Consider the following 20242-nt stretch of genomic DNA (forward strand, 5'->3'; position numbering starts at 1 on the left):
GCGTGCGTGTGGGTGCACATGCCTGCGCAGCCCCCCGACCCCGGGCCCCTGGGAACAGCGCTAGGTCACAGCCGGGTTTCAGTACGAGTCACGGCACCGCGCAGGAAAGCGCCATCCCTCTCCTGCTGTGCCCCGGGCACGAGCCAGTCTACTCAACCAGACAGACGCTGTGCGGGGCGGGGGGCTGGCTCACGGATGGTGGCGTGGGAGGGCCAGGCTCCAAGAGGACAGGCCACGAGCGTAGCGGGTTCCCTCACTGACCAGAGGCAGAAGGACCTGACAGGGTGGCGGCTGGCCGGTGGGAAGGTTGCAAGAGGGGCCGCAGGGAGGACTGCGGTGGGCGACCAGCTGTGGGTGTCGCAGGGCCCCCTGTGCTCCCCATACCTGGGTGCAACCCCTGCTCGGCTGCGTCCCCTCCCCACCGGACGGTTGTGTGCGCCCCTGAGAGCTTCCTGACCGCCAGCCACCTGCTCCTTAAAGGCACCGATGGGCCCAGTCCAAGCGGTCACGGGCTCGTGCTGTTGGACGGACACTGCACCAGCCCAGGTCCCTCCAGGGCTTTCCTGGCCCTGCTCCCAGCACCCAGAGACCCTGCCCGGGCTCAGGTTCCTGTCTCTGGTCCTGCCGGAGACACCCTGCACTGCCCAGATCACGGCCGCTGAGGCGGGGAGCGTCTCCCCGACATGCCAGCTGCCCCCAGGCTCTCTTCCAGTCCTGCCCCGACCGCCAGGAGAGGAAGCGGCAGGCTCTGGCTCGCCTCCCCGGATGGGCCTGCCCTGCTCTCCGGGGACCCTCTCCACGCTGCCTGGAGACCCAGAGAAGCCGGCGGACGATGGAGCATCGTTAGAGGAAGTCACAGGCTGTCTGCGTCCTGACACTCAGCCGCGTCTTTAACACAGAAGCGCTCGGTGGGAGGCCTCAAAGGCAGCAGGAACTGTAACGTCTGCTCACTCGGTCCCCACTCGTCCGTGTCCCCAGTTCCGTGTCCTCGTCTCCACGTCACCTCCATCCCGTGTCCTCGCCTCCATCCCGTGTGCCCACCTGTGTGTACTCCGCTCTGGCAGCAAGGTCAACAAGAAGGGCTGAGGGCGCCCGGAACCCCCGTCCCGCTGCCCTGGGCGAGCGCCGGGGCCGTGTGTGTGCCGAACGGCTTCTCTCCGGGGCCTGCTGGGCCCGTGAGTTAGGGTTGGGAGGAGATGCCTATGGCGTGCGGCAGTTTCTGGGGGCGACGGTGGGTCTCCTCCGCAGCAGCCACGACGGCTGGGGGCTTTCTGGGGGCTCCTTGCGCATCTGGGAGGAGGGGAACGGCGGGGCGGGCAGGACTGGCTGGTGACCTCTCTGCTCTCGTGCAGAGGCGGACCAGCCGCCCCCCCCAGGCCCCCCAGCAGCAGCTCTCCAGCTCCCACCAGAGTCCCATGGCAGGAGGGGCTGGCCAGGGAAAGGGTTAAGTTTAATTTATCCAGATTTCTACTTAGTATGGCGCTCTCCCTGCAGGAGCGGCGGCTGTGGGCTGATTGCGGCGCTCACTACGCAGCCTGTGTCGCCAACGGCCTGTGACGAAGGCGCACTCTCCCCCGAGAGCCAACGAGACGCGCACACGCCCTTCCTGTTTGCGTTACAATGAAACTGAACTGAATTTCAAAATCACTTTCTCCTAAAGACATCTCTTTGCAATAATTAATGTGCGCTCTTCCTTTCCAGCTCAAACATCCAGCAGCAGCGACTGAACGTTCTCATGCTGACGGCCCTGTGCTCGGCCTTGGGGCCACCGGGCGCCAGAGACCAGCGAATCCACAGGGCTGGGGGTCCCGTGCCCGTAACGAAAAACCCTTTTATCTGAATTTTAAAAATAAAAGATGGTGTCCACAAAGCAAGTCGGGCTTGCGCACTGGGACCATTCACAGGCTGCGGGAGGGACGTCCAAACCCGCACGAGAGGGACAACGACGACAGAGAGAGGCCCGCAGTCAGACGGGCTCGCGGGAACGCCGCGCTCACCGGGGAAACCAGCTAAGTGTGTTCCCATGCTGACCGCACCCGCGCACAGGGACAGGACGTCCCGAGAAATGGGACCAGGGCTCCCGGGGTCTGACCACAGAGCACTCTGCTCCCGTCAGGCTCCCAGGGTCCAGCCTTGCTCTGAAGGCTGACACACGTCCACGCTGCCAGCCCTCCCTAACCACCACATGCCCGCGTCCTGTGCCCGGCACGGAGGGACGGGGAGCCTGGACACTGCCCCTAGCGGTGCTTGGCAGGTGCAGAGCCGAGAACCGCAGACAGACCGCAGGACCACGGGGCGGACGTGGGACTGGCCAGGACCACCAAGTGTGGACCCAGGGCCACCTGGCAGGGAGATAGGAAGGGGGTCCTTGACACCCCCACCAGGAAGACCCTCCACCGGCTGCCTTCAAACCAAACCCTCACCTGTGTCGGGAGCCGACACAGACCCCGAAACTGCCACGGTCCACGAGTCCCCGCTCTGCCACTCAGTGACCTCAGGACGGTGACAGCAGCCGAGGAGAGTAGACACACGATCCCCCACTCCCCCAGACCCACACTGACACGCGCCCAGCAGGGGCCCGAGCGAATGCTATGTGGCCGCGAGATTAAGGAACACGGCCGCCGTCCGTCTGAGAGGCGCATGGCCGCCCGACCCCGCTGCCCTGCGCCTCGACTACACCCCACAGGACAGGGACGGAGGCGACTTCGGACGGTGGGGCCGCACGTGGTGATGCGTGAAGTGAGCCTCTCTTTTCGGAAACTACCGTGCGAGACAACTGAGCAACGATGCACCGTCAGCAACACGCACAAACACAGACAGGCAAGAAGAAAGGAGGACCCGCCCAGAGCCCCACCACCAACCCCTCAGGAGGTCGTTCTCAGTGAGCTACAACCGTAATGTTCAGGGTCCGCTGCCAAGTCCCCATTTCGGGACCACTGCGGCCAAGGGGGGAGCCGGGGGACCCTGAGCAGCTCTGGGTCCTGCTGGGACGGGGCCACTGGCACACCCCGCACAGAGCCCTGGGCGTGGGGGGAGAATAATGGACAACGACCCAAAAGAACGAGGAACCATATTCTGTCAGAGGGCCTGGATCCTGGGGGTGGGGAATGGGCGAGAAGATTTATAAAGCGGGGGCTCGGGGCTGGCGGGGGGAGGGCCAGGGAGGCTCTCTACATCCAGGCCCCGCCGCGGCCCTGGGGCAGGGTGAGGACGCAGCCTTGAAGACGGGAGACACAGAGTGCATCCCGCCCCATCCCTGCCCTGGACAGAAGATCCTGGGGTGTCCAGGCCGCCCCCCACTGGCCCCCCTCCTACCTGTCTTGAACCAGCCATCCCAGGTGAAGGCACGTCTCGTTTCTTCTGGTTTGTCCCAGTATTCTCGGAACACAGACGGCCCTCTGACCAACAGCTGCCCTTCCTTCTCCTTGAACCCTGGGGTCACCTGCAGCACGGGAGACAGTGGACCCCTCTCAAGATGGGGGCTCTATCTGCCTTTCTCGTGACCCCCCTCACCACACCCTCTTCTGAAATTGGACACTTCATTGGAAATGACAGAAAATGCACTTTCAACACTGGACCTCAGTTGGACACCACGGCAGGGAGTGTGTGTCTCCGTGTTCATCCTCTAGACTCGAAGCCAAGAGTCGCTGACCCATGTCACAGGGCCTGGCTGGATTCGAGCTGCCTGTCCACTTCTCAGAGCGTGCTCCTGGCATCAAAGACTCTCCCTTTTCAGGGTGTTTCCTGCGCACTCCATGGCACACGGGAGGCTCAGGGACATGGCCAGCCGCCACAGCACACACACAGTTCCGGTGGCTCCCGTGGGGGCTTTTGGAGGTAGTCACTTTGCTTGGGGAGAAGGAAGCTGAGCACGCGGCCACGCAAGACAGGACAGGCTGGCCTCAGGTGCCCGGGACAGAGGAGCGCCCAGGTCACATGGTCCTGGGGAGTGGAGGGATGGGGGTACACGTCTCCGCTGTGACCACAAGGCAGGGCAGCGCAGGAGGGAGATGGGGCTTTATAAGAGACGGAGAAGGGTCCCCGCGAAGCCAGAAAAAGGCGCAGAGCACGTGCATGTGCGGAGGCCCCGCGGGAGGCTGTCCTCACACAGCCTGACCGAACGGCGGCCAGGGACCCTCCGTCCTGAAGCATCAGCTCCCACCTGGAATGAACTCATTCTGGGGAAGAACCATCCCTTCGAAAAGGCTGTCAAACTGTCGGGCTCGATGTCTGAGGCCTGCACGCAGCCCACACTTCCAAGGCCGATGGTGGGCGGCCGACCAGAGCCGGCCGCGCCCTTGCAGCTTCCGCTGACACCGCCGCCCACTCCCCATGTCAGGGCCCAGCCGTGCCTGCCATCCGGCCTGCCTGCAGGATGTCTGTTTTCCAACCAAACCAGACTTTACTTCACCCACTTTCCCACTGCTGCCCTTGGTCTGATCCTGCCAAGGCGAGGCCAGCTTCTTGCCGGACATGGGGGACCGACTTCCAAGCATCAGCCCTGAATCCCAGATCCAGGGAAAGTAAGGAGCAGGGACGCCTGCGTGGCTCCGTCGGTGAAGCGTCCACCTTTGGCTCAGCTCACGATCTCGGGGTCCCGGGATGGAGCCCCGTGTCAGGTTCCTGCTCAGCGGGGTCTGCTTCTCCCTCTCCTTCTGCCCTTCCCCCCGGCTCATGCTCTTTCTCTCTCTCACAATAAAAAAAGAAAAAAGAAAGTAACGTTCAGGATGGAGAACAAGGAACAACAGAACTTGTGACCATCTGGTCTCACCCAAGGAATTACCAGGGAACGCTCCTCAGACAGAAGGGAAACGACGCCAGAGTTAACGTGAAAACTCGGAAATGAAATAAAACCGACAGAGTCAGTAAATACTTGGGTGAGTAACACTGACCGTTCTGTTGCTCACGAGTTCTTTAAAACAGTCCAGAAGGCAGAAAGCAAACACGGTAACAGTCTCACGGGCTTTATCCCCCACGCAGGACTCCACACGACAGCCGGGCCGCACAGGGAGATGGCAAAGTGACCAGGATTCTGTGCCTGATCAGGCTGCAGTCGGGCTCCCGAAGCTTCTCCTAGGCCCCCTGGGCCCCTCCTGTGACATCCGTTTCTAGCAAGAACCCTGCTCCGTCGGTTCAGCAGGAGCCCCCCACCCGGATGCCCCGTCACCCTCAAATCTGCTGTCACCCCGCTATCAAATCTGCTACCACATCTGATCACCCCAGCCTGCTCTCAGAAGAGATCCTGGCAGGTCGGCTTAGCCAGAATCCCCACTCAGCCCTGATGTGTCCCTCAGCAAGTCTCCACCTGCTGACCCCACCCGCTGCTCGGGAGTGAACGTCCACGGGCCGCACGGCACTCAGACCTGGGACACCCGGCTGCGGGGGACCACAGCTTCCCTGTGGTCCTGAGTCCCATCCGCCTCACCACCTCCAACAAGGGTCACTGAACGTCTTCTCTCTGACCACAGGAGTTCTGCTCCTGCAGGACTGGTGAGGACTGGTCTGAGCAGGTCTCAGTACGTATCGTAGCCCCCAGAACTACGAAACCCGTCCAAGAGCATAAGGTCAGGAGCTCGAGTGCTGAATGACAGTGTGATACTGAGGGATGCGTTCAAAGAGGCGTGAAAGGGCAGCTGAGCGACGGGGAGCCGAGGGAGCACCATGAGGGGGTGGCGTGCGGTGGCGAGAGAAGTTCGAGCATCTGCACCACAGGTCAAATGTAAGCACTGCTCTGGACACGCCAACTAGAAGACTGCGGACCGGACCGGAAAGCCGTACGTGATCCAACCCCACACCGTCTGTGAGAAACTCACCTCCAGGGCAGCGCCACAGGCAGGAGAGAAGCAAGGGGACAGGACCACGCACGGACACCAACCAGAACAAAGTACACTGAGAACAGCAGACAAAGTCAACATACGAGCAAAGGACAGTTGACGGGACGGTGAGGTCACCGAGACGACAGAACAATCAAACACGTGCGTTCACCAAGTAAGAGACTTTCAGAACACGTCAGCAAACGTGCAAAAGCAGAAACAGACAACGATGGTGGGGGAGTCACATACACGCCCCCACGCCCCACCCGAGAACTGGACCGGTGCTCGCGGGGCAGCGGGGCCGGGCGGCACCGACCACAGTCAGTGGACGCGCGTCCACCAGGAGGGCCACGTTCGGGGCACACACACGCGTTCACAAATTTAGAGGAGCTGGAGTTGTATCCAACATGCTTTGACTGTAACAGAATTAAACTAAAAATGAGGAACAGAAAGATAACAATCTCCAAACACCTGGAAAACAGACAACACGCTTCTAAATAATCCACGAGTCCACGATGTCTTAAGGGAAATAAGAAAATCAGAAAGTATTTTGAACTGAATGGAAACGAAAACACATCAGAATTTGTGGGGGGGAGGGCAAGTCCCCACGGAGCTGAGGAAGATCTGGCCAGCAAATGCATGAATCGGGAAAGGGAAAAGTAATAGAGAAAACTCACGGAATCCAAAACCAAGTTCTTAGAAAACGGTTCAGTAACAGATAAACATCTAGGAAGAGTAACAACAGAAGAAGCAGAAGATACGCAGTGTCCACGAGAGAAACGGGCAGGCGCTACCTCAGACCACAGTGTCCACGAGAGAAACGGGCAGGCGCTACCTCAGACCACAGTGTCCACGAGGGAAACGGGCAGGCGCTACCTCAGACCACACAGGCACGAAAGGATGAATAAGGAGACACCAAGAAACACTGTGTGCAAAAATACAACAACTTAAATGGATCAATTTCTCAAAAACCACACTCTACCAAAATTCACCCAAGATGCATTAGAGGACCTGAATAGTCCTATAACGATGAAAGAAAATGAAATCATAGTTAAAATCTTCCAAAAAAGAAGCCTCTAGGCCCAGATGGTTTCACTGGTAAATTCCATTCAACATTTCAATAAGCATATAATACCAATCACACGCAGAAAGCACAGGATGGGGGACAATTCCCAGCTCACTTTATGATGCTAGCACTCCCCTGATACCCAAACAAGACAAGCACAACAAAAGGAAACCTTAGATGCAAACACCCTCAGCGAAATGCCGGCAGAGCCAATCCAGCACATCTAAAATAAACGATACACCACAAGCAAGTGGGCTTTGTCCCAGGAATGCAAGGATGATTCAATACTAGAAAATCAACCAATGTGATCTACTATATTAGCAGCCTAATGAGGAAAAACCAGTTGATGTAAAGAAGCATCTGCAAATACGTCATCCAGGAGCACCAGGGGGGCTCAGCTGGGTAACCATCCGAGTCTTGATTTCAGGTCAGGTTATGATCTCAGGGCTGTGAGACTGAGCCCCACGTTGGGCGCCCTGCTCCTTGGAAGCCTGCTTCTCCCTCTCCCCCTTCCCCTCCTCCAGATAAAAAAAAAAGAAAATATTTCATCCATTCACGATAAGAACTCAACATATCATAAGTAGAATGGAACCTATAAAAAGCCTACAGCCAATATTATTTTTAATACTCTTCCCATTCGGCATCACACTGGAAATCCTCATCAGGGCAATTAAGACAAGAAGAAGAAATGAAAACATACAGATTGAAAAGGAGGAAGTAAAACTACTCCTACTTGGAGAAAACATGACTGTTGATATAAAAAGTCCTAAAAAACCTACAAAAATACCTTCTAACTCTAAAAAGAGAATTTAACAAGATTACTAAAGAATATGAAGCCAATATACTAAAATTGATTATATTTTTATACCCCAGCAACAAACAGTTCAAAAACAGAGAAGTCCACACCTACAGTGACTGAAAAAGAAGGAAAGGAGGAGGATGGTGGAAGGAGAAGAGAAGAGAAATACCTGGTTATAAGCCTAGCGGGACACACACCAAAGCAGACCTAAGTGAGTGCAGAGGCATACCATGTTCATGGATCGGAAGACTTGGCAGAGCAAAGATGCTAATTCTCCCTAAACTGATTTACAGATTTAATGCAATTTTATTTTTTTCATTTGTTCTTATTTTTTAAAGATTTACTTATTTGAGAGAGGAAGAGAGAGATAGAGAAAGTGAGTACACAGAGAGAAAGAGAGAGAGAGAGATGCAGGTTTCTAAGGAGCAGAGAGCCCGACACAGGGCTCAATCCCAGGACTCTGAGATCATGACCTGAGCAGAAGGCAGACGCTTAACGACTGAGCCACCCACGTCTTTAATGCAATCATAAAAAATATGTATTTATTTGAAAGAGAGAACGAGAACGTGAATGATGGGAGGGGCAGAGGCAGAGGGAGAGGGCCTCAAGCAGACTCCGTGCTGAGCAGGGAGCCTGATGTGGGGCTCGATCCCACAACCCTGAGATCACGACCTGAGCTGAAATCAAGAGTTGGATGTTTTGAGCCAACGAGGCACTCTATATTTAATGCAGTTTTGATCAAGATCCCAAGAGGACTTTTTTGTTGTTGTTGTTAAAGATTTGTATTTATTTCTCCTCTCTGAGAGGGGAGAAGGTCAGAGGGAGAAGCAGGATCCCCATATGGGATCCTGACGTGGGGCTCAATCCCAGGACTCTGGGACCATAACCTGAGCAGAAGGCAGTCACTTAACCAACGAGCCATCCCTGTGACCCCAAGAGGACTTTTTAATAGATAGAGACAAGCTATTTATAAAATGGGTTTGGCAGGTGGGGCACCTGGGTGGCTCAGGTCATGATCCCAGGGTCCTGGGATCGAGCCCCCCATTTGGCTTCACTCAGCAGGAAGTCTGCTTCTCTCTCTGCTGCTCCCCTTGCTCATGCTTGCTCTCTCTCTCAAATAAGTAAATAAAATCTTTTAAAAATAAGCTGGCGGGGCGGACAGAGTAACTAGAATAGCGAGGACAACTGAATGAAAACAAACTTGGTGGCAGAGCACCATCGTTCTGAGACTCACCGTAAAGCCACCGTGGTCAAGACTGGGGTTGTCGGACAACCAGACACACAGGCCGATGGGGAGCACACAACCCGTGTGCAGACCCTGCTGAACGCGTGACGCCCGTCATAGGTTCAACACCACAAACGCAGACACTTCTACCAACCCTAATTCCTGCCCCATTTGCCAGGGAATCTTGGCTCGAGGCAAAGCAAGATGCACCGTCGTTTTCTTTACGGACCCAAAAGACAAAGCATTTTTCTTTTTCAGGGAGAGAGAAAGTCAACCAGCAAGACGAAGGTCGAAAGACATACTCCCCCGTCACACGCTGGCTTACGTTCCCGACTCATCGCACAGACCCCGGACCACACGGTCAGTCTGATTTCACTCGCTGACGTTCATGAATTTGAGAGACAGGAGAGCGGTTACCACGAGGAAGATGAGCCGTCTGAGGGGGGCACCACCAGAAAAATGAGCCCTGTGAACCCTGCACGACCAAACGTCCTCTTAGACTAACCCATCGCCTGGACCAGCAGGTCACAAGCAGAGCCAGAGCCCCGCAGGTGTTCCGACGGACTCAGCATTAACACCCGCCTCTGCTGGGGAGAGAGCAGCTCTGGGCGCCCCGCTGTTCCCAAGGACAGGTGGGTGCAGGCTGGAGGGGGCAGAGGGCCAGACCCGGGTGCCCGGCAGGCAACACATGCAGCTGCTGTTTTCAGGGGCCTCCAAGTCTTCGGGCATCGCACCTCTGCACGAGGCCCCCTGCATCGTACTCTGACCGGGGGCCGTGCCAGAGAAGCCTCAGGCCTGGAGGAAGCCTTCTCATCTGAAAGCAGCCTGACCGTCGTCTTCTCTGTCAGCAGCGGGTGCGGGCAAGGCCCCCGACGCCTACCCACGTTTACGATGAGGGTCTGCTCCAAACTTCTGAGGAGGGTGTGTGGTGGGAGGATGCGTGGGAAGGTGGGCAGGGGGGCTCTGGACCACAGAGGCTGGCGAGGAGGGGCAGAACCCGAGGCAGAGCTCTTGAGCCCGTGGGTCTCTCCTTGGCTATGGGCTCCCACTACGTCCTGGTGAGCGGCTGCACACTTCTCAGGCCTCAGGATGTGGGCTGCACCGGAGGGTCTGGACACTCACGCAGGAGAAGCCCATGGCAGGAAGGCAGGAAGGAGCATGCCTCTCAGGGGTATCTGGGGACAGGCTCAGGTCGTCGGGAGCAGCGAGGCACGGGGTGGCTAAGTGCTCGCGGACGTTCATGGGGCACGTCAGGGCCACCGGCCTTCCTCTTCCTCGTGAAGCTTCCCCGTGGGGGACAGTTCCCCTCCTACCTGCTTCTTGCTAGAGAGGGGGTCAACCCACCACCTCCCAAGAGACCAGGGACACGCGGCTGCTGTCGGGCTGCTCGTCCGAGGTGAGCGCCTCTGTGGGCCAGTTTGGTGGCCGCCCCCACTGCTGCAGGGCCAGAGCCCGGGCCTCAGGCACTCCGCCCCGTCCTTGCCCTGCTGTGGGTCGCGTGCAGCGGTTGGTGGCACGCAGCTGTGGCAGATGGCAGTGACAGGCAGGGGCGGGAGCAGACGCAGGCGGGGAGCCCGGGAGGTGCTGGTGGCCGTCGGGAGAAGAGGCATGTGGATAAACAAGGTAATTAATTTTTAGGGGGAATCGAGGGAAGCTGAGCTCGCCGCGGCCCCCCCCGCTCCAGCCCGGACACGAGGCGCGGCGTGTCTGCGTCCTCAGCCACAGATGATGTTTCTGGGTGAAGGCCAGCGGCGACCTTTGGCTGTGTGGCGTCTGTCTGCTGACGGACCTGGTGCGGCCGGCGGGCACTGGGTGCTCTTGAGAGTGAACACTTGACGACAAATACACGGATAGAGACGTACTTTAAAGGTGAAGCCAGCGGGCGGCCATGGCTTGCGGAAGACGCACCTGGCAAACAGGCACAGGGTCCCAAGGGCGGCTGTGGGATTCACTGCGGCCCCGCAGGGAGAGGGGACAGAAACCAGAGCAGGAGGCCCGTCCGCGTGGGGGCCCGCGTCTGCAGCACCGACTCCTGCCGGACGGAGCTGTGCGCGGCAGGGACGATGGGGTGCCCTGGGCTGCTGGCCACGTCACCAGCCATAGCCAGAGCAACCCCGTGACGGGGACCCGGCTGAGACATGCCAGTTTCACCGCACAAGGACCAACAGTGGCAGCCCAGACTGTGCCGTACGGGGCCCACACGTGAGCCACCCTCCCGAGTGGTCAAAGCCTTTCTCAGACTCCAGCCCCAGCCCGCCGCCACGGCCCTGGGAGCCCCAGGCATGTGCTCCTCCCCCTCCTGCTCTGGGGCTGTGGGAGCCAACGTGGGCTCTCCGTCCTGTCTGGGAAGCACCGCTTGGCCCAGCCACCGCTCTGCTCCTGTCCCCCTCAACAGCTCCCGTCGGCAGGGCTGAGCCCCCAGGGCCCCCCGGCCACTCACTCTTGGTTCCTGGTCCTGGGTTCTGGCTAGAGAAGCACCATGGGCTCCTGGGCTGCACAGCCCCAGGGGGAACCTCGCTCCACACTGCTTCTGGGCCCCACTGATGCCGACACCTGTCTCTGGGCCACGTGGCTCCGGGGGACACCGCGCCTGGCCCAGAATGAGGCCCCCACCGGCAATGAGAGAAACTGAGGTCAAGGTGCCTCCGGCAGGCTGGCCCAGGGGGTCTCAGGAAAGGCGTCCTGGGCATCGCTGTGCGTCCCACTCCCTGTCAGCACCCAGCACGCTCCTGCTCAGGTGTCCCTGTCCCTGAGAAGTGTGGACATCACGCCTGTCCCTCAGGCCTCGGGTGGCATTGCCAAGCTCTGGGTCCCCTCACTGTGAGGAGCAAAGGCGTCACCTGAGCCCAGAAAGAACCCACGTGAAGGCCCCATACTGACATCACCTGCTCAACAGACAAGAGGGACCGACGGTGGTGGGTGAGAGACCCCAAGGATGACACAGGCCATCCGGTTGCGCCAGGGACACCCATGGTGCTGGAAGGGTGGGGCTGGGGGGGGCATAGGCGTGGAGTCCGTGCACCAGGGAGGGGAGCCGGGCTGGGCCTGGAGCCCTGTCACCACCGGGGAGGAGCAGCCCCAGGAGCCTGGCGAGGGGCCACGGGCTGGCCCTCCACATGGGGCCCAGGTGAGGGGTCCCGGGCAGGCAGAACCCCTTCCTCACCTCACTGTGGACGTTATCACAGGGTCACACCTAAAAGCACCCTGAACCACCCGTGTGCTCGGCGCCTCCTCGACCGCTCACTTCGGACACAGACGCGGAGACCACGGATGGGACCAGTGCCGAATGGGAGAGACGCGCCTCACCCCGCCAGCAGAGAGCACTCCCACGGGCGTCCAGCCCGAGCACCGGCTTCGACCATCTCCTTTCATCAGGATCCCCGCCCCCCGGCCCCCGAGGTCTCCTGTGCTTGCTGTTCACTTGCGATCCGCTGACTGCAGCTTCGGGACGCTCTGCAGAAGACAGGAACGCCCCCTTCTGCTTCGCCCCGGCTAACTCAGGAACAGCCAGAGCCATTGGTCGTTCCAGCGGCCGCGGCAACCCCCATGCTCGGGGCTCTGGGAGTGGCCCACACCGGCCTCGTGAGGCTCCCGGAGCGGGCACACCCACCCCGGCGTCGCTGAGTGGAGACAGGGCCCGGCCCACGCGGTACTTTCAACCAGACGGCGTTTTAACAAGGGCTCCGTGAGGCTGTCACGACCCACCTCGCGGCATCCCCGGTGGACGGAGCCTGGGGCCAGCGGGGCAGAGCACTGGAGGTCGGGCCCAGCACCGTCCACACGGCCGCGGTGCCTGGAAACACCAGCAGCTCTGCTGACCGGAAGGGGCCGTCCCTGCGCGGGGGGCTCAAACCGGAAGCAGAGACCCTCACCCTCGGGCTGGGTGGTCACGGCCACACGATGCCCGCATGCTGCCCACCTGGGTCTCCCTTTCGTTTCCTTCTGCGTGGAGCACGTAGGGGCGGCCCTCCTTCCTCGGGTTTTCTGAGACTATGCGCACCTCCACGGCTGGCAGCGGGGTCCCCACGGAGCCTGCAGGAGAGAGAGGGGAGGCTGCACAGAAAACCGTAGACCCCAGAGCCAAGGGTACGGGCTCGGCTCAGTGTACGCAGGGGCCGCCTGCGCTCACAGCCGCCCACAGCCCGCGAGGCCCGGTTCTGGACACTCCGCGGACTTGGAGGCTCCCAGCACCTGGGCTGGAGGCTGGGGCTGCAGCCGCTTCCCCACTAGTGGCTGGCTGGGCAGGAAGGGCCCAGGGGGCATGGAGGAGACCCGTGCACGGAAGGCCCAAGAGGGATGGGGCTGGCAGGTGGAGAAGGCCGCCAGCTGCTTCATTTACTAGGCATCCACGGTTTGCCCCCGAAGCACCTGGTGGAGCGGCCTGCCGTGCCCTGAGTCCTCTCGACTCCCCAACAAAGGACCAATGTGGGCAGAGGTCCCAACACCAAAGGCTCGGCCTCTGGGAGGACCCACGTGAAGGACTTCAGGCGCTTTATCCTAACCCCTGGAACCAGCGAGCGTCTGTCTGGGACTAATGCCGGGGGCACTGACTCGACCACCCGACACCTGCTCAGGGTTCCGGGACCCAGACTCCTGGGCAGCTCGGTCCCACAGCCGCGCGTGCTGGAATGGCACCGCACTGTCCCTGTGGCCAGGGCTGGAACCAGAGGGCTCTCAGCCATCGCATCCCCGCTGGCCTCGTACCTCCACTCGGGTCAGAAGCCACATCCTTTCCGGGGGGGGGGGGGCACACAGCAGGCACTCCCCCTCCCCCCCCAGCCCTGTCTTCGTGGTTTGCTTCCAAAGGATTTGCAAGTCCGAGTTAAACGTACGTGAGACACAGTGAATCATCACAAAGCTGCAAAGCCACACAACTCATGGCTTCCTGCACATTCACGCTGGGAACTGCCACCTACTTCCAGAACTTTCCGTCACCCGGAAGGAAACCTGAGCCCTCAGCAGCTCATCTCCTCCTGCACCCCCTCTCCTGCCTGCGTGGACCTGCCTGGTCTGGACTTTCCCCATGGAGCCTGGGACCCGGCCCTCCCCAGGCCTCTGCTAGTGCCAGTGCTCATAGCCGGGGACCACAGCGGCATCGGGACGTGTGAGACGCCGGCCGAGAAGCGAGGGAGTGTCGCCCGCAGTGTGCAAAGGAGACACGGGGACCAGCCGTGACGTCCCGTGAGCCTGGCCCTCCAGCCCCACTTCTGGCCTCGCTTGCACCGCCTGCGAAGACCAGACGCTGCTCCACACGCGGTCCAGACACGCGTTCGTTTCCTTTTCTAGATTAAAAGACCAGTTCCTTTCCTCGTGGATTCTTTTCAGCGACGAGCTCAACTCTGTTGCCTACGCTGCTGTCCCCCGGCCTCGGGCCCATGCAGGAGGGCTGACCGTGGCTCGGCGGCCAACCAGGGCCACAGCCTTGCCTGGTGGGATGCCGAGCTGGGCCAGGGCCCGAGGTCCTCACACGGCTCCCAAGTGCTGGTGTGTTAGGGCCGGAGCTCAGCAGGTGACCCCGGTGCCAGCCCTCAGTGACCACAGTGTGTGGTGGTGACTCATGATGAACACATGTTAAAGCCACAGAGCAGGTGTGAGGGATGGGGGGCCAGCCAGGAGGGGGCTCAGATGGGCCATGTGGACCCTGTCCCCGTGTCCCTGACAAGGCCACGGTTTCCTGCTGCTACACCAGATGAGGAGCCGGAGTGCTGAGAGCACATGGAATATGGCCGTCGGCCGGCTGATCCGTCCTGAGGCCGGGCAGAGGCAGAGCCCCTCGGATGCAGAGCAGGCAATCAGAAAGGACCAGCACCGTCCGCTGCAACAGAGAACCTTCCGCGGGAGCCCGGCCTCACTCGGAAATCAAGGCCGGCTCCTCCTCCCCTGTCCCGCTGAGCTCTGCAGGGGCAGGTGTGCGGGCCCCCGCTGCCAGCCGGAGAAGGGCAAGGGCACGACCTGAACACTGCCTACTTCCGAGCCAGTCATGGTGGCGTGTCCCCAGATGACCCTCAACTGGTTGGCTTGGCCACTGACCGGAGCTTCCCACGCCCCCTCTCCCGGAACCCCGCAGAGCTGAGCTGCCCCCCACCACCTTCTGATGAAGGACGTGACTCAGGAACAGCAGATGGAAGAGATGCCCGGGAAGGGGGGGGGGTCCCCAGCTCCCATGCCAAGGCACCCCAGCACCTCCTCTGTGCACCAGCATCCAGAGGGTTTCTGTGGAGCTCCCACAACTCGTGAAGCCCACAGCCACCGACTCAGCCCACGGCCCCTCTCCCCAGAGGCCCCGCCTCTCCCATCGGCCCACTGGTCCCAGGTTGTCTCCTTCGCGCACACTCGGGTGCGGGGAGGGGGCTTCTGTGAACAGCTAAGACCCCCTCGTGGCTCCATCACCTGGGAAATTCCAAGGGCTCCAGGACCTCTGCACCAGCTGTGAGAGACCAAATGTCTATTTCAGACCAGAAGAGGGTCCTCTGACCGTCCTCCGCCCGCCTTTCTGTCCGCTGCCTTCTTCCTCGAATATTTTTTAAAAAGGAAGAAACCCTCTTCCCAGCTTCCTCCTGCTTCGCTCTGGCCCCCTTCCCATCGCAAGAGTGAACGCTGTCCCGGCCATTACGACCCGCGAGGGAGGTGTTGGCGGAACCAGCTGGCGAGGGCGCCGCACACGACATCTCCAGGCAGAGACGACAACCGCGGTCCCACAGGCCCGAGGTACTGCCGGGTGAGGGTCCCGCATGGGCGACGCTGCAGTCCGTGCGGGGCAGCCCTGGCTCCAGACCACGTCCACCGCCCGAGGGGCCAGACGGAGCAGGGCTCCATGGGGACGTGGGGACGGCGCCCCCTCCTGTCCCCTCCTGGTGTCCACCTGGGCAGTAGTGTGGGACACAGTCAGAGGGGCACCTCGTTCGTCTGGATCTCTCCAAACCGCTGTCGCTCTCCCCAGATAAGCGTAACTGGCCTGCGGCCCTGTCCAGCAGCTAGGGAGGGAGGCCGCTCTGCAGCTGGTCCCGAGAGGACGGGAAGGGGTGGCTAAGGTCCTGGAGCCCCCGGCAGTGCGCCCCCGGAGCCTGCCGCAGGAGCTGTTAGCAACTCTGATCTCCACCTCCAATACCGCTGATTAGGCCCGGCCGCGCGAGGCCATGAATTATTCATCCCCCTTCGTGGTAACCGCCAGGGACGCGGAGAAGGATCAGTCAGAAGATCCGACCCAGAGCTTAGCGCGCGGCAAACGACGCTCTTGGTGCAGCACGTCCCCCTTTTAAGGCTGGCTTTGCTCTGTGCGCCCGTCAGCCTTTGAGGACCTGTAATGGACCCGTCGTTCGCTGCAGGGACCGTGAGAGCCACGCTGAGGCCATGCGGGCAGCCGGAAGGAGGGCCGGGCTGGAGTGACCCCAAGCAGGAAGCAGGTGTGGGGCCCAGGGGTGGCTGGCCACGTCCCACCCGCATCGTGAGCCCAGCCCCGGCGTCCAGCAGGACAAGACCCAAGATGCCAAGGAAAGCGCTCAACCAGGTTTCTCCAGGAAAGACACACCTTGCCTTCCAAACCAAGCCACAAGCATCGCACTTGACCGCGGCGGCCTGCTTCACAGACACGGTCACGGGCATCGGATCCCGACTGCACCCACGCCTGCACGTACCTCACGGTGACCTTGAGGCCGGGTCACAGCTGCCTCCACCACCTCAGACCCAAGGATTTCTGCCCGATAAACCTTGGGCATCAGAGCCTTCGTGTTCTACCTTCCTGGAAAAGGCCAGGTGAGTCGGGGACGCTTGTGGGACCTCCGTCCTGACCTCTGCTGTCCCCGCTCACTGGGGGTGCTCCCTCCAGCACCAGGGTGAGCCCTCGCTGGGCCTCCCTTGCACATGGCTTCTCGCCCTGGCGCCTGGTCTTGTGTTTGCTCTTCTAATGAACCAGGGGGTTCCTCATGCCTCTCTGCTCCCTCCTTTCCCCCGACACCATGCACTCCCGGCAAAGCAGGTGTCCCGGGGCGACCGTGCAGACATCTGCCCTGCCCCAGGCCGGCCGTGCAGCCCCGGCCACTTGTGTGGTCGCCTAAAGCCTGTGTCAACGCAGTAAGGTCACCCCTGCGTCAGGGGCTGCTCTGGACACAGTGTGGCTGCTTCTGGGGAGGCTTACTCACCCACCTTCTGACCAGAAACTCCGCCCTGGGTGTTGACCCACGAGAGAAGGCACGTGTTGGCAGAGGACATGCACACACGAATGTCTGCAACAGCTCGGCCGGTGACTCTCCCCAAACAGACACAAGCCCGTGTCCTTTGGCAGGGGAGCAGGCTGAGAAACAGTGGCCTGTCCACACCACGGGATTCCACTCAGCGAGGGAAAGGAACCTGCGTCCACGTGGGTGAGTCTTGGACACATCCCGCTAAAGGACCCAAAGGCCATGTCCTGTACGAGTCATTGTAGGACATTCCAGAAGCAGCAAGACCACAAGAAGAGAGAACAGACGCGTGCTGGCCTGGTCTGGGGCGCAGCCGGCGCATCTCAAGCCTGGGTCGCTTTTCAAAGCCTGTTTTCAGAAACTCAGGGAAGCAGGCGTGGGTCGCGTGGGCAGCGTGAGCGTGACTGTGTGTGCGAGACACAGGGACGTAATCACGGAGTCAGAGCTATGCTGCTGTGACTTCTCCTGTGCTGTGGGCCCGCGGGGTGGGGAGGGACGCTGCGGAGACCAGGAGAGCGCCCAGAGCAGAGCGGGGCACACCCACACCTCAGGCTGTGGCTCTGTGGGCAGGTCCCTGCTAAGGAACCAGGACTTGCAAGTCTGACTTAACGGCAGACGGTCTCAGGGAAGGCTGGACAGTGAGCCCAGGGCACGGAGCCCTGTCTGCTAGCAGGTCATCCAGGCACCATCCAGGGGGACCCCTCCCCCACGGCCCCTATGCCCTGTATGGCTCCAGGGACCTGCACGGGAGGCTCCGGCCAGTAGCCCACGTGGCCTGCGTGGAAGCAGCGCCTGCCCCGGGAGGCCCTCTGCTGGGCACATGGTCCTGGTCATTCCTGTTCTTCCCACTTGTCACCTGGGAAGGACACTGGTTTCAGGGACACCTTGCTGTCCTGTCCCTGACCGGCCACGTGGGAAAAATGTGAGTGCCCACGGGAGACAGGCCACAGCCGCCCCAAGAAGTTCCCTGGCCCGGCAAGGCAGCGTCTCCCCAGCCCGGCCCAGCTGGGGGCGAGGACACAGCCAGGAGGCTGCTCGTACCTGGCACACGCGCGGCGGTCAAGGGGTTGGACAGGGCCATGCCGATCTCCGTCATGCCGTAGCGCTCCAGCAGAGTGTGGCCCGTGATGCCCTGCCACCTCTCCAGCACGGGCAGGGGCAGGGCGGCCGACCCCGAGACCATCAACCTATGAGCACAAGAGAGGAGCCTCAGCTCCTGCAGCCGGCCCTGGGCTGGACAGCGCCACGCGCTCCACTCAACACCAGTGTCCCCAAGCTTGCGACGAGAACGCCCGCCGGCGGCTAAACCCGAACTCTGTTCTCTTCAAAGAGTTTGGGGGGGCATCTTCGAGTAAAACAGGTCTTTAAATGGAACAGGTAACTACAGTAAAAAAACAATTTTAGGGTCTTTGGAGGTGTTCTTTGCACACGACGAATATGCTGTCTGTAAGCGGCCCTAGACCACAGCTGTGACAGTAAGAATTCGGTCTGTGGGTAAACTGCTTCCAGGTCTGAGGAGCAGGAGGGGCAGCCGCGGGGACAGCCCAGAGCCGAGCACCGAGGCAGCCGGCGGGCTCACGGCGTGACACGGGTCGCTCGCACCACACCGAGTGCGGCCCGTTTACACCAGCCAGGCCGCGTGCTCTGTGCGCCGTGAGAGGCTGCGCTTGCTTGCCATGGAACGCGTGTCATGTGGCTCTGGTCCCGGTAGAAGTCGCCAAGGCACCCACCTGTACGTGCACTGTCTCGGGGCTCACACCCGAGCAAGAAACCAGGCCGAACGGCGCTGTGTCTGTGGGCTTGTAAGAGAGAGCAGAACAAGCCGCACACCATGGAAGGGCCCGGAAGGTCCAGCACGTGTCTGTCAACGGGGCTTCGAGGGGCAGGGTAGGGGTGAGGGTGCTCCATGGGGGAGGGGCGCTCGAGGGCCAGAACGGGGGGCCTGAGCCCTCGTCCTTCCAACTGGACCACGAGACAGACAGAGACAGATGCAGAGAGAGACAGAACACGGACAGACACGCAGAAAACGCAGCTCGCTACAGCTTTTAAGGCTGGAAAATACTGCTTCCTACCACTTGGGCCTGTTCGGCTGAACAAACGTGATGTCAGCGGCCCTCTAAGGCCTTCGGGGCAGGAGAGTGGGCCGCTTCCATTTACCTAATTCTCTGCTCACAAACTGCGCGGACAAAAGCCTGGACGTGAGGCTGGGTGAAGTGTCTGTCGTAATAATCCATCAGCTTGGCGTAGATCGTGGGCACCGCCATGAACACGTTAATCCTCGGACTCTCAGCACCTAAGAGCTTTTCCCAAACCTAGAAAGGAAGCAGGAGGGATACAGGGAGACGTGAGAAAACTCGCACAGGCTCAGATGCGGACAGACGCGCCTGGCTCCCGCGCGGTGCCCCCTCCCTCAGCTTTAAAGGGCCCAGACGCGGCTCCCCCAATGAGGCGTGTCACCGGAGTGCTCTGGTCGTTCCCGTGGGAGTCCCCTGGCGGGGACACTGGCGTCCGGCTGCAGGGTGACCTGTGGGGGACAGTCTGCAGGGAGAGGGCAGGGCACGGCTCCGGCCTCGGGTCTGCTGTCAGGAGAGGGGACGCACCCCCCCCCCCCAGGTCGCACCGGTGAGCCTGCGGGTCGGCCCCGGGCCCTGCCCCAGCAGACATGCGGAGATGGTGGATGCGGGACCATCCGGTGAGGGGGGAAACCATGGGCGCTCTGTGTTTTGTCGGGTAGCAGATGCTCCCTGTGTCCATACAGAGATGCCCCAAGACCTCCCTGTTGGCAGGTGTCCGCCCCAGTCTCAGAGAAACTGGCGCGGCGTCCCACTCTGTCTTCATGACAGCACTGCCGAGTAAGCCTTCGGTGACTGGACCTCGTCCCAAAGTGTTCGAGGGGCCAATCCCATGCACCCTGACCCATCAGAGGAAGGGCTGCATGGAGGGCAGGAGTATCAGGGGAAATAATACCATTCTTTTAAAGACAACAATCAGCACCGCCACGCTGCAAAGCATGTAGGGAAACAGGAAAAAGTGACTCATGATTATGGAGAAAAAGTCAACAGAGGCCGACCCTCAGGAGATCCAGATGTTGGAGTTAATCAGACAAGGAATTCAAGGTCATTACAACAAACAGGCCTTTGGAATTTTGCAAAAAAGATGAAC

At 60.5% G+C, this 20242-nt stretch overlaps 1 protein-coding gene across 6 annotated transcripts in view; it reads right to left on the reverse strand.

The window, feature by feature from the left end:
- The window catches only part of ACSF3 (acyl-CoA synthetase family member 3), an 88919-nt gene that overhangs the window by 9350 nt on the left and 59327 nt on the right, over window positions 1–20242 (reverse strand). For all 6 annotated transcript variants that reach the window (XM_045988013.1, XM_045988012.1, XM_045988010.1 and 3 more), the window contains 4 exons: window positions 19238–19392; window positions 18122–18267; window positions 12823–12935; window positions 3316–3442 (listed from right to left, as the gene is read on the reverse strand). In XM_045988013.1, coding sequence (XP_045843969.1) covers window positions 3316–3442; window positions 12823–12935; window positions 18122–18267; window positions 19238–19392 — 541 coding nt within the window. The remainder of the gene's footprint in view (window positions 1–3315; window positions 3443–12822; window positions 12936–18121; window positions 18268–19237; window positions 19393–20242) is intronic.

Source organism: Meles meles, chromosome 19 (genome assembly GCF_922984935.1).
Source record: "Meles meles chromosome 19, mMelMel3.1 paternal haplotype, whole genome shotgun sequence".
Classification (NCBI taxonomy): Eukaryota; Metazoa; Chordata; class Mammalia; order Carnivora; family Mustelidae; genus Meles; species Meles meles.